We start from the raw sequence: 24,257 nt of genomic DNA, 5'->3' as shown, positions 1-24,257 counted from the left end.
CCCATGGTTCTTGGGGTACCTGGGGGTCCTGGAATCCATGTTCCTCCAACTGCATTAGAGAAGGTTCTGGAATTTTCCCAATTCAGCCCCGTTATCGAGATTGCGATAGCCCCCCACCCTCTGTGACCCCACCTGGAAGAGCATGTGATGGAAGTCGGCAAGATACCAAGGACTGTCGAGATCTTCCCTTTTGTGCAAGTAAGCTATTAAAAAATGGAACCTGTCAGCAAGCTGCTTTTGATGGATCTATGTTAAATATGTTTATTTCACACATTTATTTAATTTTGACTCTTTACCAGATGCAATACTCTTAAAGAAAAATGTCATGATATTTTCATTAAAAATGTAGTGGTTTATTGGGTTGTCCACAAAAAAACACACATTGCAGCAAAACATAAAATAGGTGAAGTAGTTACAAAGAGATTATCCATTTGAGATTCTGAATGGTAAATGGCATCTGTCTTTGTCATGGAGTAGAAGTCATCATGGCTACCAGCTGTTCATTCCTTCTGTGATTAGTCTGAAGTCCGTGGAGAGTGAAGGAGAGAAGGCAGGAGGGGACAGCCCCCATGTGACCACTGCCCCCTCCACCTCCTAACAGACGTGATTATATATGTCCCATAGAACACGTGTTCTCTCTATATGGTGTTAACTTACTCTGAGCTAAATATACAGAAATAGCTTTTGTAATGTCAGGGAGAGGCAATGTGCTCAGTACAGAATTGAGAATAAGAATAATTCAAATAATAATTAATATTTAACCTTTTGAGGGTGACAGACATTGATTGGAACCCTCAAAGTAGATATATTGATAATAAGATCTTCTTTCTTCTTTTCTTCTTCTTTGGCAAAATAATTTAATGTCCATAATAATAACAAAATTGTAATGTACTCAATAACATAATGATATGTAAATTCATGTTATGGTAAGCCGTGACCAATATTCATATAAAATATATAATTATACTTCCCTATACATAATTGAAGCATCTCAGGTCCGATTATAATCATCTGATGTCATCTGGTCTTTATCTTGATGTCTTCTTCAAATGTTGATAAGAAAACAAAGTCCATAAATGAAATGTAGCTTTAATATCTGTGCAGTGTCACCTTTAGAGACCTGGACTTACATTGGCTCGTCTTGGAAATCATCTGGAATCCTTCCATATCATCCGCACTGGTCTTGGAACAGGTGTGACGTCTTTGGCCAGCACAGCAAGGGTTAAAATGACTCTTCCTTGCTAAACATAGCACCATAACATGTCAGGGTTGTAGCGTCCTGACAATTACCTGATTGTTCACCAGCTTTCATCGAAGCTTTATAAATGATAGGAAACCACTGGGACATGATAAAACGTGATAACACAGTTCATCTTAGCGTCATACGATCATCGTCCTCTCCAATTGTAGTTGTCAGTTTAGATACTGTACTCATAGTTGTCAGTGTGGGATGCTGCAGTTGTGATTGTCAGTGGTGACATGAATTGTAATTGACACAGTCTATTATTACTCAGAAATCATAGCTTTGTTACCTTGTGGAACTTCTGGATAGCGGCTTTTTCTTCTTACAACTTTTAAGAATCAATTGAATTTAGAAATATGAAAAGTCTTTATTAACATAACTCCAGTATCTTGATTGAAGTCTTGATTGAAGTCTTCATTCCCCATTCTATACCAAATCTGGTAATTTTCAAAACTATAATATCACAGCGTACCATAGCAATCAATAATATCCATATAATTATTATCATAATATTAATATGGAATTCATATTTGGAAAAATAAAATAATAATAAATGATAATACATTATTAACCATACTTTTCATATGAAAGTACACTTTTATGTCATAGGTGTAATTTCTTTTTGAACCCATAGATGTCAGTGTATTTTTTATGTAAAAAGTGTTTCCATCTTTATTACTAAAACTTTATTAATAAGCTATATTTATTAGACCAACAATATATAAGAATGTATAGCCATGAACCAAAATAATAATATATATATGAATGAATGAGTGAAAGAATTGTTGTATTTAGCTCAGAATTGAAACATTTTTCTTATAATGAAACCATATGATCACTATATTTAATGAAGCAATATTCTTGTACTAGACATTACTTTATTAAATATTGATGTTTTCTTCCCGAGATAAAAAAAATAGAAATTAAGAAAAAAATGAAGTAAGAATAAAAATGAAAAATAAAAATTAGAATAAAAATAAGGCCTTTATATGTTGATGATAAATGCAGATGTTATGTCTCAACAACACATTCCCTTTAATATTTCCATTATCTAGATGTTTTTGTATTTGTCATAACCTTGTATTACCAAAATATTGAAATTATGCAACTTTGCATATAATACCCTTCATTAAAGTAAAAAAAATGACTTTTATAATACTTAATGTTATTATACCCAATAGTACCTTATTAATAATTCTTCTTTATTAAAATGTGTGAAGAAGAAGTATTGATGAAATGTGATGATGTAATCAGGAACAAAAACACATTTCCCCCTTAATATCAAAAAATAAAATTTTATGAAAAAAATTCATTTGTAAAAATCAAAATTAAAAATAATTATTTTATAACTGTCATATCAGCTTTATACCATATATTTGTCTGAAGATGTGTACCCATCTATGTAACCATTAAAAAAACCGTTGAATACCATAAAATTATCATTTGGAAAAAAATGTTCTAAATGTAGATTTTCTTGATAAACCATATTGATGTGTGATTGCACTTAGCCACTATTAACTACATCAAGAAATAATAATTAGTAAAGAAATATAGAAATATATGTTGAGTAGATAATATTTAAATATATCTTAATCTAATTAACTGAATCGCATTATTTCCCATAAACGCAAGTTTTTTTGCTTTTTTCCAGCATACCATGAATCATGAGGCCTCTTTCATACTGTACATACATTCCACGTTAGTCTTACGTTAAAATTCACTCTTAGCAGCTGCTCATACATACATTTGTCATCTGTCACTCACACTGTGACACACATACACTCACCGGCCACTTTATTAGGTACACCATGCTAGTAACGGGTTGGACCCCCTTTTGCCTTCAGAACTGCCTCAATTCTTCGTGGCATAGATTCAACAAGGTGCTGGAAGCATTCCTCAGAGATTTTGGTCCATATTGACATGATGGCATCACACAGTTGCCGCAGATTTGTCGGCTGCACATCCCAAAGATGCTCCATACAAGGCAGGATGGATCCATGCTTTCATGTTGTTTACGCCAAATTCTGACCCTACCATCCGAATGTCGCAGCAGAAATCGAGACTCATCAGACCAAGCAACATTTTTCCAATCTTCTACTGTCCAATTTCGATGAGCTTGTACAAATTGTAGCCTCAGTTTCCTGTTCTTAGCTGAAAGGAGTGGTACCCGGTGTGGTCTTCTGCTGCTGCAGCCCATCTGCCTCAAAGTTCGACGCACTGTGCGTTCAGAGATGCTCTTAGGCCTACCTTGGTTGTAACGGGTGGCGATTTGAGTCACTGTTGCCTTTCTATCAGCTCGAACCAGTCTGCCCATTCTCCTCTGACCTCTGGCATCAACAAGGCATTTCCGCCCACAGAACTGCCGCTCACTGGATTTTTTTTCTTTTTCGGACCATTCTCTGTAAACCCTAGAGATGGTTGTGCGTGAAAATCCCAGTAGATCAGCAGTTTCTGAAATACTCAGACCAGCCCTTCTGGCACCAACAACCATGCCACGTTCAAAGGCACTCAAATCACCTTTCTTCCCCATACTGATGCTCGGTTTGAACTGCAGGAGATTGTCTTGACCATGTCTACATGCCTAAATGCACTGAGTTGCCGCCATGTGATTGGCTGATTAGAAATTAAGTGTTAACAAGAAGTTGGACAGGTGTACCTAATAAAGTGGCCGGTGAGTGTATATATATATATACAATCATGCAAATATTATAACTTCCTGTGTAAATAAAAATATAAATCCATGTAAAGAGGTTTTTGTTCAAATTCTGCTTTGAAATGGAAGTTCTAAGGAAAAATAATGGATAACAGTTAAATTTCATATTCATTCAAAGAACAAAATAATTTAAATATGTTATACATATGTATATATTTAATATATCTATTTCATGTAGTTCTAAATATCATTACTGGAGTAAATCTCACATCTTGTTCACGCTCCACATTACAGTCAATCTTGGGAATATCACTAATTTCCTTAGAAATTCTTTCTACACAGTCTTTTTTTGATTTCTCAGAAACAAACTTGTGAAAAACGTCAACCAAATGTAAAATATTTTTCAGTTTCTCTTTTTTTCTATTGTAAATTAGCTTAGAATCTATCTTTAGATTTGCTTCTAAATTTTTAAACTCGCTTAAAGATAAAAATTTCAGCTGTCTTGACTCAGAATATGAATTAATTAAATCCATTTTTCTTGCCTTAAAATATCTCAGCTTGTAGTTCCTTTGTTGGACAACGCTTTGCTCTGGTCATCAGCACGTCTGTCTGTCTTCAGTACATCTGGCACTTGTACTTCTACTAACTCATAGGGTATGTGTCCACGTTCAGGAAACGCTGAGTTTTTGACGCAGCGTTGAGCAGCATGCATAAAAAACGCAGCGTCCAGATGTTACAGCATAGTGGAGGGGATTTCATGAAATCCTGTCTCCACTATGCAGTAAAAGACGCATGCGGCAGACCCGAGAAAACTCACATGCGGCGCGTCTTTTAAGAACACAGCATGTCCTTACATTGCAGAAAAAACTCAAGGACAACGCAGGTGACCTGCCAGTGACCTCAGGTGCAGATTTGGTCAGGATTTTACCTGCATAAAATCCTGACCAAATCCTGAAGCAAACCTGAACGAGAACACATACCCTTAGGTTCCCGTCTGATCCTTCTGACTTGAAGTGTTGTAGTGGAATTCCTGAAAACTTGCACAATTAACGTTTAGCGAAGCACTTCTCGTCCCCCATGTGCAGGGAGAAGGAAATCCACGCAAAAATAGCACAAAAAATCAGATCTGGCTGGCTTGGCCAAATGTTAAATATGCTTATTTCGCACATTTATTTAATTAGGACTCTTTACCAGATGCGATACTCTTAACCCCTTCATGACCTTGGGATTTTCCATTTTTCCGTGTTCGTTTTTCGCTCCCCTCCTTCCCAGAGCCATAACTTTTTTATGTTTCCCTCAATATGGCCATGTGAGGGCTTATGTTTTGCGAAACAAGTTGTACTTTTGAACGACATCATTGGTTTTAGCATGCCGTGTACTAGAAAACAAGAAAAAAATTTCAAGTGCGGTGAAATTGCAAAAAAAGTGCAGTCCCACACTTGTTTTTTCTTTGGCTTTTTTGCTAGGTTCACTAAATGCTAAATCTGACCTGCCATTATGATTCTCCAGGTCATTACAAGTTCATGGACACCAAACATGACTAGGTTATTTTTTATCTAAATGGTGAAAAAAAATTCCAAACTTTGCGGAAAAAAATAAAAAATTGCGCCATTTTCCAATACTCGTAGCGTCTCAATTTTTCATGATCTGGGGTCGGTTGAGGGCTTATTTTTTGCATGCTGAGCTGGCGTTTTTAATGATACCATTTCAGTGCAGATACGTTCTTTTGATCGCCCGTTATTGCATTTTAATGCAATGTCGCGGCGACCAAAAAAACGTAATTCTGGAGTTTCAAATTTTTTTCTCGCTACGCCGTTTAGCGATCAGGTTAATGCTTTTTTTTATTGATAGATCGGGCGATTCTGAACGCAGCGATACCAAATATGTGTAGGTTTGATTTTTTTTTTATTGATTTATTTTGAATGGGGCGAAAGGGGGGTGATTTAAACTTTTATGTTTTTTTTATTTTTTTCACGTTTTTTTCACGTTTTTTTTTTACTTTTGCCATGCTTCAATAGCCTCCATAGGAGGCTAGAAGCTGGCACAACTCGATCGCCTCTGCTACATAGCAGCGATCATCAGATCGCTGCTATGCAGCAGAAATGCAGGTGTGCTATGAGCGCCGACCACAGGGTGGCGCTCACAGCTACCGGCGATCAGTAACCATAGAGGTCTCAAGGACCTCTATGGTTACTCTGCAGAAGCATCGCCGACCCCCAATCATGTGAAGGGGGTCGGCGATGCGCTCATTTCCGGCCGCCAGGCCGGAAGCGCCGGTTAAATGCCGCTGTCTGCGTTTGACAGCGGCATTTAACTAGTTAATAGCAGCGGGTGAATCGCGATTTCGCCCGCCGCTATTGCAGGCACATGTCAGCTGTACAAAACAGCTGACATGTCCCGGCTTTGATGCGGGCTCACCGCTGGAGCACTGCATCAAAGCGGGGTATCTCACCTCGGACATACTATCCCGTCCGAGGTCAGAAAGGGGTTAAAGAAAAATGTCATGATATTTTCAGAAAAAATGTAGTGGTTTATTGGATTGTCCACAAAAAAACACATTGCAGCAAAACATAAAATAGGTGAAACAGTTACAAAGAGATTGTCCATTTGAGATTCTGAATGGTAAATGGCGTCTGTCTTTGTCATGGAGTAGAAGTCATCATGGCTACCAGCTGTTTATTCCTTCTGTGAGTAGTCTGAAGTCCATGGAGAATGAAAGAAAGAAGGCAGGAGGTGACAGCCCCCACGTGCCCCCTCCTAAGATACGTAATTATATATGTCCCATAGAACACGTGTTCTCTCTGTGTGGTGTTAACTTATACTCTGAGCTAAATATACAGAAACTCTAGAATATGTATGTATGTATGTATGTGTATGTATAGCAGCCACATAGCATGTAGCAGAGGCCACGTAGCACAGACAGTCACGTAGTATATGGCACAGCCATGTAGTATATAGGAGCCACGTAGTATATAACACAGCCACGTAGTATGTAGCACAGCTCACGGAGTATATAACACAGTCCACGCAGTATATAACACTGCGCACCTAGTATATAACACTGCGCACCTAGTATATAACACTGCCCGCGTAGTATATAACACTGCCCGCGTAGTATATAACACTGCCCGCGTAGTATATAACACTGCGCGCGTAGTATATAACACTGCGCGCGTAGTATATAACACTGCGCGCGTAGTATATAACACTGCGCACGTAGTATATAACACTGCCCGCGTAGTATATAACACTGCGCGCGTAGTATATAACACTGCCCACGTAGTATATAACACTGCCCACGTAGTATATAACACTGCCCACGTAGTATATAACACTGCCACGTAGTATATAACAGAGCCCACGTAGTATATAACAGCCCACATAGTATATAACACTGCCCACGTAGTATATAACACTGGCCACATAGTATATAACTGCCCACGTAGTATATAACACAGCCCACATAGTATATAACACTGCCACGTAGTATATAACACTGCCCACGTAGTACATAACACTGCCACGTAGTATATAACACAGCCCACGTAGTATATAACACTGCTCACATAGTATATAACACAGCCCACATAGCATATAACACTGTCATATAGTATGTAACACTGCCACGTAGTATATAACACTGCCACGTAGTATATAACACTGCGCACGTAGTATATAACACAGCCCACACAGTATATAACACTGCCCACGTAGTATATAACACTGCCCACATAGTATAACACTGCCACATAGTATATAACACAGCTCATGTAATATATAGCATCCACGCAGTATATAACGCAGCCCACGTAGTATTTAACATTGCCCACGTAGTATATAAAATTGCCCACATAGTATATAACACTGCCGACGCAGTATATAACACAGCCCACCCAATATATAACACTGCCCACGTAGTATATAGCAGCCTCGCAGTATATAACACAGTCCAAGTACTATATAGCACTGTGGGCTACGTCATTATCTCGCGAGACCGCAATGCATGGCCCGGAGCGTCGCGATAAGGGGGAAAGGCGCCGGAAGGTGATTATATAATGATTTTTATTTTTTTTTCGTATTTTAACATTAGATCTTTTTACTATTGATGCTGCATAGGCAGCATCAATAGTAAAAATTGGTCACACAGGGTTAATAGCAGCATTAACGGACTGCGTTACACCGTGGGCCGTGGCATAACGCTGCATAACACGGTGTAACGCAGCCATTAACCCTGTGTGAGCGCTGACTGGAGGGGAGTATGGAGGGGGCACTGACAGAGTAGGAAGAGGCAAATTCGCGGCCGGACTGTGCTCTGACCAATCAGCGACGCGGGATTTCCATGACAGACAGACAGACGGAAGTGACCCTTAGACGATTATATATATTGACTAGATGGCAGCCCGATTCTAAAGAATCGGGAGTCTAGAATCCATATATACTTTATTTATTCAAATGTAAGAATAATTTGGTGGGCGGGGACCCTCGGCCTCCGATTTGGTTGGCGGGGCCCCACGGCCTCCGATTTGGTGGGCGGGGTCCCTCTGCCTCCGCTTTGGTGGGCGGGGCCGCTCGGCCTTCGATTTGGTGGGCGGGGCTCCTCGGCCTCCGATTTGGTTGGTGGGGCCCCTCGGCCTCCGATTTGGTGGGCGGGGCCCCTTATCCTCCGATTTGGTGGGCGGGGACCCTCGGCCTCCGATTTGGTGGGCGGGGCCCCTCGGCCTCCGATTTGGTGGGCGGGGCCCCTCGGCCTCCGATTTGGTTGGCGGGGCCCCTCGGCCTCCGATTTGGTGGGCAGGGACCCCTCGGCCTCCGATTTGGTGGGCGGGGCCCCTCGGCCTCTGATTTGGTTGGTGGGGCCCCTCGGCCTCCGATTTGGTGGGCGGGGACCCTCGGCCTCCGATTTGGTGAGCGGGGACCCTCGGCCTCCAATTTGGTGGGCGGGGACCCTTGGCCTCCGATTTGGTGGGCGGGGACCCTCGGCCTCCGATTTGGTGGGTGGGGACCCTCGGCCTCCGATTTGGTGGGCGGGGCCCCTCGGCCTCCGATGTGGTGGGCGGGGCCCCTCGGCCTCCGCTTTGGTGGGCGGGGCCGGGCCCCTCGGCATCCGCTTTGGTGGGCGGGGCCGCTCGGCCTTCGATTTGGTGGGCGGGGCTCCTCGGCCTCCGATTTGGTTGGCGGGGCCCCTCGGCCTCCGATTTGGTTGGCGGGGCCCCTCGGCCTCCGATTTGGTGGGCGGGGACTCTCGGCCTCCGATTTGGTGGGCGGGGACCCTCGGCCTCCGATTTGGTGGGCGGGGACCCTCGGCCTCCGATTTGGTGGGCGGGGACCCTCGGCCTCCGATTTGGTGGTCGGGGACCCTTGGCCTCCGCTTTGGTGGGCGGGGCCCCTCGGCCTCCGATTTGGTGGGCGGGGTCCCTCTGCCTCCGATTTGGTGGGCGGGGCCGGGCCCCTCGGCATCCGCTTTGGTGGGCGGGGCCCCTCGGCCTTCGATTTGGTGGGCGGGGCCCCTCGGCCTTCGATTTGGTGGGCGGGGCCCCTCGGCCTCCGATTTGGTGGGTGGGGCCCCTCGGCCTCCGATGTGGTGGTCGGGGCCCCTCGGCCTCCGCTTTGGTGGGCGGGGCCGGGCCCCTCGGCCTCCGCTTTGGTGGGCGGGGCCGCTCGGCCTTCGATTTGTTGGGCGGGGCTCCTCGGCCTCCGATTTGGTTGACGGGGCCCCTCGGCCTCCGATTTGGTTGGCGGGGCCCCTCGGCCTCCGATTTGGTGTGTGCTCTGCCTGGGGCCACTGTGCTCTGCCTGGGGCCCCATATGCTGCCTGGGGCCCCCGTGCTCTGCCTGGGGCCCCATATGCTGCCTGGGGCCCCTGTGCTCTGCCTGGGGCCCCATGTTCTGCCTGGGGCCCCATGTTCTGCCTGGGGCCCCTGTGCTCTGCCTGGGGCCACTGTGCTCTGCCTGGGGCCCCATGTTCTGCCTGGGGCCACTGTGCTCTGCCTGGGGCCCCATAAGCTGCCTGGGGCCCCTGTGCTCTGCCTGGGACCACTGTGCTCTGCCTGGGGCCCCATATGCTGCCTGGGGCCCCTGTGCTCTGCCTGGGGCCACTGTGCTCTGCCTGGGGCCCCATATGCTGCCTGGGGCCACTGTGCTCTGTCTGGGGCCCCATATGCTGCCTGGGGCCCCTGTGCTCTGCCTGGGGCCCCATATGCTGCCTGGGGCCCCTGTGCTCTGCCTGGGGCCCCATGTTCTGCCTGGGGCCCCATGTTCTGCCTGGGGCCCCTGTGCTCTGCCTGGGGCCACTGTGCTCTGCCTGGGGCCCCATATGCTGCCTGGGGCCCCTGTGCTCTGCCTGGGGCCCCTGTGCTCTGCCTGGGGCCCCATATGCTGCCTGGGGCCCCTGTGCTCTGCCTGGGGCCCCATGTTCTGCCTGGGGCCCCTGTGCTCTGCCTGGGGCCCCTGTGCTATGCCTGGGGCCCTATATGCTGCCTGGGGCCCCTGTGCTCTGCCTGGGGCCCCATATGCTGCCTGGGGCCCCTGTGCTCTGCCTGGGGCCACTGTGCTCTGCCTGGGGCCCCATAGGCTGCCTGGGGCCCCTGTGCTCTGCCTGGGACCACTGTGCTCTGCCTGGGGCCCCATATGCTGCCTGGGGCCCCTGTGCTCTGCCTGGGGCCACTGTGCTCTGCCTGGGGCCCCATATGCTGCCTGGGGCCCCTGTGCTCTGCCTGGGTGTAGGACACTGGTGACGTCACTTATCTCCGGACATTAGCTCCGGACATTAGCTCCGGACATTAGCTCCGGACATTAGCTCCGGACAAAGCCACGGAAGTTGGCACAAATTGCAGGAAGTAGTATTCTAGGCAATTATATATTAGATAGCTTTTTGTAATGTCATCGAGAGACAATGTGCTGAGTACAGAATTGAGAATAAGAATAATTCAATTAATAATTAATATTTAACAATCTACCATTCTTTATATCCATCATAATTCCGGGTTGAAGCTCTTTAGTGACTTTAATAGATGATTTGCATCTTGTAATTACAGTATGCCACTCAGCCTGCTTGCTGGCAGTTTCCACAGTAAAACAGCACAAGGTGGTATAAAATACAGGACATGTGATTATGTGTGTCCTCTCCCTGCAGTTGATGGATCATGGGGGGAATGGCAGCCCAGCTCTGATTGTTCCGTGACCTGCGGTGTGGGGCGGATAACCCAGAAGAGGTCTTGTGACAATCCTGCCCCCCGTTATGGAGGAAGACACTGCGTGGGATCTCCAGTCAGACAGTCCATCTGTAATACAAAAGTGCCTTGTCCCGGTAAGATCAAGATTTACAACCCTAGACAGCGCATGATTGTGCACAGTAGGAAGCATCAAGCCTCTATTCACTGACAGCAGGCATAGGTCATGAAAAATAAACAAAAGCCTCTGTAAAAATAAAATATTGATTTTCTTGCTTTCCGCAGTTGACGGGCGTTGGTCTGAATGGACTGAATGGTCGAAATGCAGCGTTCTGAGCAATGATGACATTCGGTGCAAATCAAGTTATGGAAACCAGAACAGACATCGCGAATGCCAGGGACAGAGACATGAAGGGAAATGGTGTGAAGGCAGCCGCCGGGAAGGCCGGGCCTGCTACTACTTTGATAGGTGTAAGGGTAAGTGATTTCCTGATTTTTCTCCAATACCATTCAAAGCCCCACTCTTTTCTTTCTACATTTTTAAAGGTTTTTTTTTGCAATGCAGCTGCTGGATCCTGGACAGAATGGAGTGAATGGGGGCTATGTTCATCTCCATGTGGAAGAGCTGAAAAAACAAGATCTAGAGACTGTGAGCCCATATATCCCGATTTTCCGTGAGTAGTATGACACGAGACTATCCTCGTCTTTAAGGGGCAGCATTATAGTAGTTATATTCTTGTACATAGGAGCAGTATTATAGTAGTTATAATCTTGTACACAGGAGGCAGTATTATAGTAGTTATAATCTTGTATATAGGGGGCAGTATTATGGTAGTTATATTCTTGTACATAGGGGCAGTATTATAGTAGTTATATTCTTTTACATAGGAGCAGTATTATAGTACTTATATTCTTGTACATAGGGGCAGTATTATAGTAGTTATAATCTTGTACATAGGGGCAGTATTATAGTAGTTATAGTCTTGTACACAGGAGGCAGTATTATAGTAGTTATAATCTTGTATATAGGGGGCAGTATTATGGTAGTTATATTCTTGTACATAGGGGCAGTATTATAGTAGTTCTATTCTTGTACATAGGGGCAGTATTATAGTAGTTATATTCTTTTACATAGGAGCAGTATTATAGTACTTATATTCTTGTACATAGGGACAGTATTATAGTAGTTATAATCTTGTACATAGGGGCAATTTTTATTATAAAAACCAAACATAAATACAATTATAATAAAAACAAAAATCACCCAGAATTACAAAACACAATTCACTTTGGTTATATATACACAAGTAGTAAATAATCAGATCATATTCATACATAAATTAAAGGGAACCTGTCACCCCGTTTTTTCCGTATGAGATAAAAATACCGTTAAATAGGGCCTGAGCTGTGCATTACAATAGTGTATTTTGTGTACCCTGATTCCCCACCTATGCTGCCGAAATACGTTACCAAAGTCGCCGTTTTCGCCTGTCAATCAGGCTGGTCTGGTCAAATGGGCGTGGTGACATCGCTGTTTCTTCCCCGAGATCTTGCTTATTTTTCCGTTGGTGGCGTAGTGGTTTGCGCATGCCCAACTGCCGAATCCACTGCACAGGTGAGGAAAAAGAGCGCGATCTGCGCTATTCCCCTGGTGATCGGTGGGGGCGGCCATCTTCCTGAGGCCGCGCGTGCGCAGATGGAGCGCTCTGCTGCCCGGGGCTTCAGGAAAATGGCAGCGGGATGCCGCGCGTGCGCAGATGGAGATCGCGGCGGCCATTTTCCTGAAGCCGAGATGCGAGTGTCCACACCTGGAGGTAGAAGAAAATTAAGCAAAAAGAAAAAAAAAATCATATTTCCTAACTGAATTTTACATTCCTTCATAACTTAATATTTCTCTGACTCCTTCCAACTTCTAGCGATTTTATCCACCGGAGCTCTGACATAACCTGAGCAGCCGCAGCGGTGTGATCGAACAGCTCATTGTGCAGTGACTCCCGGATTCTCATGTGCCAATGATAGTATTTGATAACACTTATGATAATGTACATTGTGCCTCTGTCGATGTTACTAATAGTGGAGGGGACACCATAGATTATGTCAGGATACTTTAGAGTCCGCAGTCTGGGGATTTTCAGAATATCTGACACTTCCTCCCAGATCTTCCTCCCTCCCCAGCAATCACATATAAAGTGCTCCATAGTCTCCTCCTGCTGACAACCAAGGGGACAATTCCGATCAGAGACACTCAGATGTTTCAGGTTTCCTTTCCCGTTTAGGAATCTAAGACTTTCCTGCAGGGTGGTGGTGACACAATCTCTCAGGGCCAGTGGAGAGTAGAAGAAAGTCCTACATACATGAGCATATAGGTCTCTTCTCGTACTGCTCTCAATGTAAGACTTATCCAGTCCCCACCTCCTAACACACTTCAGACCATAGTCCAGATACTGGGGGAGGTGGTCACCTGTCCATCTCCTCCTCTTGAGACTGCCGCCTCGCACCCAAGATTCTGCAAAAGGCAATATCCAGTACCTGATACTATTTACCCACAGGGAGCTACTGTTTGAGTCCATGTTCCCAAAATTTACCTTTAGAAACAAGGAGTCAAAGAAAACCCGTGGATTCAACATATCCAGCCCACCCTCTCTCCGCCGTAGGTACGTTATTCCCCTCTTTATTAGGTTCAACCTATTCCCCCACAAGAGCTGGAAGAACAGGCTGAAGAGCCTCGCTGAGAAAGATTCTGGCAAAGGGAAAATGACACAGACATACAAGAAAACAGGGACCAGGTAAGTCTTCAACATTGCGACCCTTTCTCTGTAGGTCAGCTTCCAGTTCTTCCATTGCTGAACCTTTGCATTTCCGGTTTCCAATTTCTCCTCCCAATTTAGAGTGGCATTATCATCCCTCCCAAATTTAACCCCTAGGATCTTAATATGGGTGGAGGCTTTGGCAAACTGCCGCAGATCAAAGCTGGGATCAGTATCTAATGTCCACAGAGCTTGACTCTTCTCAAGGTTGACCGGAGGCCCCTGAGTAACTTCTGATAGATGCAGATAACATCTGCACCTCTCGAGGATTAGAGATCACCAACGTCACATCATCCACATAGGCAACAACATTCAGAGGCAGGCAATGGGGGACCGGCACCCTGAAAATCGCACTCCTGTAGTGACCTCAGAAACGGGTCTAGGGCAAAAACATACAGGAGCGGACTCAGTGGGCAACCCTGTCTCACCCCTACCCCAACTCCAAAAGTGTCACCCTGCCAGTGGAAAAGCTCACCGCCTCTATGTACAATGTCTTCAGCCAATCCACAAATTGTCCCGGAATACCGTACTTTGACAAAGTGGCCCACAGATAGTCATGATCAACCCTGTCAAAGGCTTTAACCTGGTCCAGACTAACAATATATTTCCCACACCGCAGAGCTTTACATCTCTCAAACATCTCCCGTATCGAGATGACTGCTCCAGAGATGTTCCGCCCTTTTACTGTGCCAAACTGAGAGCCTGCCAACAGTGCTGGGGACAAACAGACTAATCTAGAAAACAGGATCTTTGCTAGAGTCGTCCTGTCCACATTCAAGAGGGCAATCGGCCTCCAGTTCTTGATGTCGCTCGGCTCTTTACCTTTAGACAGCAGAATCAACGAGGACACTTTCACGGATGGAGGCATCAGGTGATTTTCTAGACAACTTTTATACACATCCACGAGGATTGGAGCCAGGAGGTCTCTGAATTTCCTATAAAATTCTGCTGTTATGCCATCTGGACCTGGTGCCTTCTTCAGATGTAATTTATCAATAGCCTCCTTAACTTCCTCCACCGTTAACTCTGCTGTCAAAGGAGAAAAGTCCAGATCATTAGTATCAGGCGCAGGAGTTGCCTCCAAGAATTGAGCCATCTTATCTTTATCCAAAACTTTCCTCTGAAACAAGTCAGCATAGTAAGATCCCACCACCTCCAGGATACCCTCCCGTGAATCCTGCAATACACCCTGGAAGTCAGTGAGACCTGTGACCATTTTTTTGACTACCCTCTCCCTGCAATTCTCATTGGTATCAGGGGCCCCTAAGGACCCATAATCCCGTTCAAGAACCAGGGAGGTATACCTACTATACTGATACTGCCATATCTCAGATTTCAGTCGGTTGGTTTTCACTTTGTCATCCCCGCCCGCCGAATATAGTGACTCCAATTCTTTATGCAGCTTTAGGTACTGGCTGTACTTATTCCTCCCTTTATTAAATGACAGTCTCTTTAAGATGGATCTGATATCCTCCTTGACGTCCTTCCACCAGTCGGTCATGTTGTCATAGAAGTCAACCCTATCTAGATGAAGCTGGATAAGGGAGTAGACACGACTCTGAACATAAGCATCATCCAGGAGACTGGAATTAAGCCTCCACAACTCTCTACCGATGTCCGGACGGTTAGAGGTCCCCAGACAGAAGCACAAGGCAAGGTGATCTGCGTAAGGGACGACCTTCTCACTCAGGGTGCCGACAGCCTCAGTAGGGCTCACAAAAGCAAAATCTATCCTACTGCTCCTGTTGGAACATGAATACGTGAATTTTGGCTGTCGACCTCCCTGTGCGAAAACGTCAGTCCAGCCTGCATTATAATGCTATGTAGGACTTTACTGTCCCTGGTCACTGTCCTGCCCGAGGAACTGTCACCTGACGTCAGTATGGCGTTAAAGTCCCCTGTCATGAATCTCAATGGCTAGGGATAGCACAGGACAAGCAAAGTACAAATATATTACGGACGAGCTCTAGGGTGATGGAACCTGGGCTGACCGCTGCCCTACGCCTGACAAACGCAACTAGAGATAGCCAGGGAGCGTGCCTACGTTGGTTCTAGACGCCACGCACCAGCCTAAGAGCTAACTAGCACTGCAGAGAAAATAAAGACCTCACTTGCCTCCAGCGGAATGAACCCCAAAAGATATAGTTGCCCCCCACATGTATTGACGGTGAAATGAGAGGAAGGCACACACATAGAGATGATATATATAGTTTTAGCAAATTGAGGCCCGCTGTAAACTAGAAAGCAGAACGATACAAAAGGGGACTGAGCGGTCAGCAAAAAACCCTAATCAAAAAAACCATCCTGAGATTACAAGAACCCATGTGCCAACTCATGGCACATGGGGAGAACCTCAGTCCACTAGAGCTACCAGCTAGCATAGAGACATAATAAGCAAGCTGGACAAAAAACCAAACAACTGAAAATCAGCACTTAGCTTATCCTGAAAGATCTGGGAGCAGGTAGGCAGGAACCAAACAGAGCACATCTGAATACATTGATAGCCGGCAAGGGAAATGACAGAAAGACCAGGTAAAATAGGAAACACCCAGCCACTGATGGACAGGTGGAAACCAACGGCCGCAACCCACCAAAGTCACCCAGTACCAGCAGTAACCACCAGAGGGAGCCCACAAACAGAATCCACAACAGTACCCCCCCCTTGAGGAGGGGTCACCGAACCCTCACGAGAACCCCCAGGGCGATCAGGGTGAGCTCTATGGAAGGCGCGGACCAAATCAGTCGCATGAACATCGGAGGCGACCACCCAGGAATTATCCTCCTGACCATAACCCTTCCACTTAACCAAATACTGGAGTTTGCGTCTGGAAACACGAGAATCCAAGATCTTCTCAACAACATACTCCAATTCTCCCTCCACCAGCACCGGAGCAGGAGGCTCAACCGAAGGAATAACGGGCACCTCATACCTCCGCAACAACGACCGATGGAACACATTATAAATAGCAAACGATGCTGGGAGATCCAAACGAAAAGATACAGGGTTAAGAATCTCCGAGATCCTATAAGGACCGATGAACCGAGGCTTGAACTTAGGAGAAGAGACCTTCATAGGGACAAAACGAGAAGACAACCACACCAAATCCCCAACAAGAAGTCGGGGACCCACGCGGCGACGGCGATTAGCAAACTGCTGAGTCTTCTCCTGAGATAACTTCAAATTGTCCACCACCTGATTCCAAATCTGATGTAGCCTGTCCACCACCACGTCCACTCCAGGACAATCCGAAAGCTCCACCTGACCAGAGGAAAAACGAGGATGAAACCCCGAATTACAAAAAAAAGGAGAGACCAACGTGGCCGAACTAGCCCGATTATTAAGAGCAAATTCGCCCAGTGGCAAAAAAGCAACCCAGTCATCTTGATCAGCAGAAACAAAACACCTCAAATAAGTTTCCAAGGTCTGATTAGTTCGCTCCGTCTGGCCATTCGTCTGAGGATGGAATGCAGACGAGAAAGACAAATCAATGCCCATCTTGGCACAAAACGTCCGCCAAAATCTAGACACAAACTGGGATCCCCTGTCAGAAACGATATTCTCCGGAATCCCATGCAAACGAACCATGTTCTGAAAAAATAAAGGGACCAACTCAGAGGAGGAAGGCAACTTAGGCAAGGGCACCAAATGAACCATCTTAGAAAAGCGGTCACACACAACCCAGATAACGGACATTTTCTGTGAAACCGGGAGATCAGAAATAAAATCCATGGAAATGTGCGTCCAAGGCCTCTTCGGGATGGGCAAGGATAACAACAACCCACTGGCCCGAGAACAGCAAGGCTTAGCTCGAGCACACACTTCACAAGACTGCACAAAGGTACGCACATCCCTAGACAAGGAAGGCCACCAAAAAGACCTGGCCACCAAGTCTCTAGTACCAAATATTCCAGGATGACCAGCCAACACAGAAGAATGGACCTCGGAGATGACTCTACTGGTCCAATCATCCGGAACAAACAGTCTTTCTGGTGGACAACGATCCGGTTTATCCACCTGAAACTCCTGCAATGCACGTCGCAAGTCTGGGGATACGGCGGACAATATTACCCCATCCCTAAGGATACCAGTAGGCCCAGAGTCTCCAGGAGAGTCAGGCACAAAACTCCTGGAAAGAGCATCTGCCTTCACATTCTTTGAACCTGGCAGGTATGAAACCACGAAATTGAAACGAGAAAAAAACAACGACCAACGAGCCTGTCTAGGATTCAAACGCCTGGCAGACTCAAGGTAAATGAGATTCTTGTGAAAAGTCGAGACCACCACACGATGTTTAGCACCCTCAAGCCAATGACGCCACTCCTCAAATGCCCACTTCATGGCCAAAAGCTCCCGATTACCCACATCATAATTGCGCTCGGCGGGCGAGAACTTTCTAGAGAAGAATGCACATGGCTTCATCACCGAGCCATTAGAACTTCTCTGTGACAAAACCGCCCCCGCTCCTATCTCGGAAGCATCAACCTCAACCTGAAAAGGAAGTGAAACATCTGGTTGACACAACACAGGAGCAGAAGAAAACCGGCGCTTAAGTTCCTGAAAGGCCTCCACGGCCGCAGGAGACCAATCAGCAACATCAGCACCCTTTTTAGTCAAATCAGTCAAAGGTTTAACAATACTGGAAAAATTAGCAATGAACCGACGATAAAAATTAGCAAACCCCAAGAACTTCTGAAGGCTCTTAACAGATGTAGGTTGTGTCCAGTCACAAATCGCCTGAACCTTGACGGGATCCATCTCAATAGTAGAAGGAGAAAAAATGTACCCCAAAAAAGAAATCTTCTGGACTCCGAAGAGACACTTTGAGCCCTTCACAAACAGAGAATTGGCCCGCAGAACCTGAAACACCTTCCTGACCTGTAGAACATGAGACTCCCAGTCATCAGAAAACACCAAAATATCATCCAAATACACAATCATAAACTTATCCAGATATTCACGGAAAATATTGTGCATAAAGGACTGAAAGACTGACGGAGCATTGGAGAGTCCAAAAGGCATTACCAAATACTCAAAATGGCCCTCAGGCGTATTAAATGCGGTTTTCCACTCATCACCCTGTTTTATCCGCACCAGATTATACGCACCGCGAAGATCTATCTTAGTGAACCACCTAGCCCCCTTAATGCGAGCAAACAAATCAGTCAATAATGGCAATGGATACTGATACTTGACTGTAATCTTATTCAGAAGGCGATAATCTATACAAGGCCTCAGGGAACCATCTTTTTTTGCCACAAAAAAAAAACCTGCTCCCAGAGGGGACGAAGATGGACGAATATGTCCCTTTTCCAAGGACTCCTTAATATAATTCCGCATAGCAGTATGCTCTGGCAGTGACAGATTAAATAAACGACCCTTAGGGAACTTACTGCCAGGAATCAATTCTATAGCACAGTCACAATCTCTATGCGGAGGGAGCGAATTGAGCTTAGGCTCCTCAAAAACATCCCTATAGTCAGACAAAAACGCAGGGATCTCAGAAGGAGTAGATGAAGCGATTGAAATCGGAGGTGCATCATCATGAACCCCCTGACATCCCCAGCTTAACACAGACATTGTTTTCCAGTCCAGGACAGGATTATGAGTTTGTAACCATGGCAGACCAAGCACTAGTACATCATGTAAATTATAAAGTACAAGGAAGCGAATCACCTCCTGATGAACGGGAGTCATGCGCATGGTCACTTGTGTCCAATACTGCGGTTTATTCATAGCCAATGGTGTAGAGTCAATTCCCTTCAGAGGAATAGGAACTTCCAGAGGTTCCAGACTAAAACCGCAGCGTTTAGCAAATGACCAATCCATAAGACTCAGGGCAGCGCCCGAATCCACATAGGCATCGACGGAAATGGAAGACAGTGAAAAAATCAGAGTCACAGACAAAATGAACTTAGGCTGCAGAGTACCAATGGCAAAAGATTTATCAACCCTTTTTGTGCGTTTAGAGCATGCTGATATAACATGAGCTGAATCACCACAATAGAAACACAATCCATTTTTCCGCCTATAATTTTGCCGTTCACTTCTGGACTGAATTCTATCACATTGCATAGTCTCAGGTGCCTGTTCAGAAGACACCGCCATCTGGTGCATGGGTTTGCGCTCCCGTAAACGCCGATCAATCTGAATGGCCATAGCCATAGACTCATTCAGACCTGTAGGCGTAGGGAACCCCACCATAATATCCTTAATGGCCTCAGAAAGACCATGTCTGAAGTTTGCAGCCAGGGCGCACTCATTCCACTGAGTAAGCACCGACCATTTCCGAAACTTCTGACAATATATCTCCGCTTCATCATGCCCCTGAGAGAGGGCTAATAAAGCCTTTTCAGCCTGAATCTCCAGGTTAGGTTCTTCATAGAGCAATCCCAATGCCAGAAAAAACGCATCCACACTGAGCAATGCAGGATCCCCTGGTGCCAATGCAAATGCCCAATTCTGAGGGTCGCCCCGCAGGAAAGATATTACAATCTTGACCTGTTGAGCAGGGTCTCCAGAGGAGCGAGTTTTTAAAGAAAGAAACAATTTACAATTGTTCCTGAAATTCAGGAAGGTAGATCTATCTCCAGAAAAGAACTCTGGAATAGGAATTCTAGGTTCAGACATGGGAGTGTGAACAACAAAATCCTGTATGTTTTGAACTTTTGCCGCGAGATTACTCAGACTGGAAGCCAAACTCTGGACATCCATGTTAAACAGCTAAGATCAGAGCCATTCAAGGGTTAAGAGGAGGTAAGAAGCAGCTAGACAGCAATTAAGGGCTAGGCAGCAAAACTCTGAAGGGAAAAAAAAAATAAAAAATTTCCCTTAAACACTTCTCTATCTCCTGCTTCAGCCCAAACAATTAACACTTTGTGGGCCGGCTATACTGTCATGAATCCCAATGGCTAGGGATAGCACAGGACAAGCAAAGTACAAATATATTACGGACGAGTTCTAGGGTGATGGAACCTGGGCTGACCGCTGCCCTACGCCTGACAAACGCAACTAGAGATAGCCAGGGAGCGTGCCTACGTTGGTTCTAGACGCCACGCACCAGCCTAAGAGCTAACTAGCACTGCAGAGAAAATAAAGACCTCACTTGCCTCCAGCGGAATGAACCCCAAAAGATATAGTTGCCCCCCACATGTATTGACGGTGAAATGAGAGGAAGGCACACACATAGAGATGATATATATAGTTTTAGCAAATTGAGGCCCGCTGTAAACTAGAAAGCAGAACGATACAAAAGGGGACTGAGCGGTCAGCAAAAAACCCTAATCAAAAAAACCATCCTGAGATTACAAGAACCCATGTGCCAACTCATGGCACATGGGGAGAACCTCAGTCCATTAGAGCTACCAGCTAGCATAGAGACATAATAAGCAAGCTGGACAAAAAACCAAACAACTGAAAATCAGCACTTAGCTTATCCTGAAAGATCTGGGAGCAGGTAGGCAGGAACCAAACAGAGCACATCTGAATACATTGATAGCCGGCAAGGGAAATGACAGAAAGACCAGGTAAAATAGGAAACACCCAGCCACTGATGGACAGGTGGAAACCAAAGGCCGCAACCCACCAAAGTCACCCAGTACAAGCAGTAACCACCAGAGGGAGCCCACAAACAGAATCCACAACAGTCCCCTGCCATCACCACCGGAAGAGAAGTGAAGAGGTAAGGCTTAACGTTATTAAATAGCTGAATCCTGTCAGTCTGTGGCCCATAGATGTTAATAAGCCGGAGTCGCCTCCCATGAATAGTGACTTCCAGGACCAAATATCTTCCCATGACCACCTCCGTCATCCTATGCACAGTCACATCATTGGTGTTAAACAGGGCAGCGACTCCGGTGTAAGGCTCCACAGCTAGTGACCAGAAAGAAGGACCGCACCGCCATTCCCTCTCAGCCTCTCTCATAAGCCCCAGAGATGTCAGTCGTGTCTCCTGCAGGAAAATGACATCGGTGTCCAGATGTGTGAGATGTTCATACACCACATGTCTCGTCCTCCTTGCCTTAATACTATTGACATTACTTGAGGTTAGTGTTAATGAGAACCCCGCCATCACAACACAATAGAGGAGGAAAGTAACTGCCATCATCATGAGTCAGGGATGTTCTGCCCACCACCGGTGTCCATGTCAGACTCTACCTGAGGGTCTATTGATAAAGGCTTCCGCTTTGACGGAGGGTGGTCCTCTACGTCCCTGTCACACTCTGCATCTACTTTCCTCAACTCTTTTTCATAATCATCATCATTAGACTCAGATAAAACTCCATACTTGTTGGACACAACCATCACTCCTGCAGAATTCTGAACCTTCCTAGTAGCACTCTGACCGGTGTCATATTCTGCCTCAGGTTTACGATAATACGTGCTCTTTTTCTTCCTTTTATGATGATTAACGCTCCAGTCATCAGATACAGACAGTAATGCTGAAGGGGGGGCTACCTGAGGATGCTGGACCTCCATGTTCCCCTCTGCACCCTCTATTCCCTCTCAGCCTCTCTCATAAGCCCCAGAGATGTCAGTCATGCCTCCTGCAGGAAAATTACATCGGTGTCCAGATGTGTGAGATGTTCATACACCACATGTCTCGTCCTCCTTGCCTTAATACTATTGACATTACTTGATGTTAGTGTTAATGAGAACCCCGCCATCACAACACAATAGAGAAGGAGCACAGTAACTGCCATCATCATGAGTCAGGGATGTTCTGCCCACCACCGGTGTCCATGTCAGACTCTACCTGAGAGTCTACAGATAAAGGCTTCCGCTTTGACGGAGGGTGGTCCTCTACGTCCCTGTCACACTCTGCATCAACTTTCCTCAACTCTTTTTCATAATGGTCATCATTAGACTCAGATAAAACTCCATACTTGTTGGACACAACCATCACTCCTGCAGAATTCTGAACCTTCCTAGTAGCACTCTGACCGGTGTCATATTCTGCCTCAGGTTTACGGGAGGACGTGCTCTTTTTCATCCTTTTATGATGATTAACGCTCCAGTCATCAGATACAGACAGTGATGCTGAAGGGGGGGGCTACCTGAGGCTGCTGGACCTGAGGCTGCTGGACCTCCATGTTCCCCTCTGCACCCTCTATACCCTGCTTCTCTGGTGTTACATGAGTGGACTCCTGTTGGGCATCTGGGTTGGTCACCACCTCTCCTGACATTAACTCCTCCCCCTCATGTGCCCCTGCCACCTCATCCTCCTGAGCCTCTGCCCCTGCCAGTACAGCCTCATCAGGGAAGACTCTGCAGATATTATGCCAGGCGTCTGGACAGTCCCTGTGAGGGTGGCCCATCTTACCGCAGAGGTTGCACCTAACATCCCGGCAGTCCGCAGTGACATGGCGGATATCCCCACACAAGCTGAACTCCACTACAGTACAGGCGTTAGCCAGATGACCTTTCCCACCACATTTGAAGCACTTTCTGGGCTGCCCGGGGTAATAACATCTTCCCTTATCCCTCCCAATGAAGAAGGAGTTGGGTAAGTGGGCAGTGATGTTATTAAATTGCCGCAGTTTCACCACAGCTTTCCACCCCATTGTCCAGATACCATCCTCATCTCTGACCTTGGAGAGTCCAGAGGCGAGGTCACAGTGTCTCCGGAGCCACACCTCAATGTCCTGTGGGGGAACGGCCTCATTCCAGAAGGTGATATTTACTGTGACAGTGTCCGGCCTGGAGATAGGAACCAAAATAAACTTATTCCAGCCTTCAGAGTCTCTGAACCTGGGGTAATTGGCCCAGAACCTGTCCAGGTCACACTGTAACGTGAAACTGACCTCGTAGCCCTGCCTGTCCTGAAGGTTAGACACCGCCAGTATCTCGTTTGCCACAAACCCCATCTGGCCGCATAGCAGCTCTCTCACCACATACCTGCGCTGTGGCAGATCCTCCTTGGCACCTATGTATTTAAACCGCACCACATTAATGCGCTTAAATGTCTGGCCGGTATACCTGGCGCTGGAAGAGAAGGATGGGGCGCTGCAGCTCCAGGCATTCCTGGGGGGCACCTGCCGGGTCACACTGGGCCGACTGACAGGGAGAGGGCCTGCAGCAGGGAGGGCTGCCACACCTTGTGGACTAGATGGTAAAGGGGGATAGTCACACATATCATGCACATTATTATTAGCAGCATCATTATCAGACAGTGCCACGTCCATGTCAGAATGTGAAACCCCTCCAACCCCCGACCCCATGGGCACAACATCACCAGCCCCAGTCTGTGCCTCAGCCTCGGCCTCATCAGCACAAACAGTCTCACATATAATGTCCTGCTCCTGCGTGGGGCATTCTGGGACCTGTGGTGCCTCAGCTGGAGTCTGAAGTGTACGCTCTTGTTCACGCTCAGCTGCCTCAGCACAAA

At 46.3% G+C, this 24,257-nt stretch overlaps 1 protein-coding gene across 1 annotated transcript in view; it reads left to right on the top strand.

The window, feature by feature from the left end:
- Window positions 1-24,257, top strand: part of LOC143805135 (properdin-like) — a 69,240-nt gene that overhangs the window by 31,518 nt on the left and 13,465 nt on the right. Inside the window, exons 5-8 of the mRNA XM_077284046.1 lie at window positions 1-198; window positions 11,029-11,202; window positions 11,351-11,542; window positions 11,631-11,739. Of these exons, the coding sequence (XP_077140161.1) occupies window positions 1-198; window positions 11,029-11,202; window positions 11,351-11,542; window positions 11,631-11,739 (673 nt within the window). The remainder of the gene's footprint in view (window positions 199-11,028; window positions 11,203-11,350; window positions 11,543-11,630; window positions 11,740-24,257) is intronic.

The sequence above is a fragment of the Ranitomeya variabilis genome, chromosome 2 (assembly GCF_051348905.1).
Source record: "Ranitomeya variabilis isolate aRanVar5 chromosome 2, aRanVar5.hap1, whole genome shotgun sequence".
NCBI classification, from domain to species: domain Eukaryota; kingdom Metazoa; phylum Chordata; class Amphibia; order Anura; family Dendrobatidae; genus Ranitomeya; species Ranitomeya variabilis.
The sequence above is the reverse complement of the archived record's forward strand: the minus strand, read 5'-3'. Positions and strand labels throughout refer to the sequence as shown.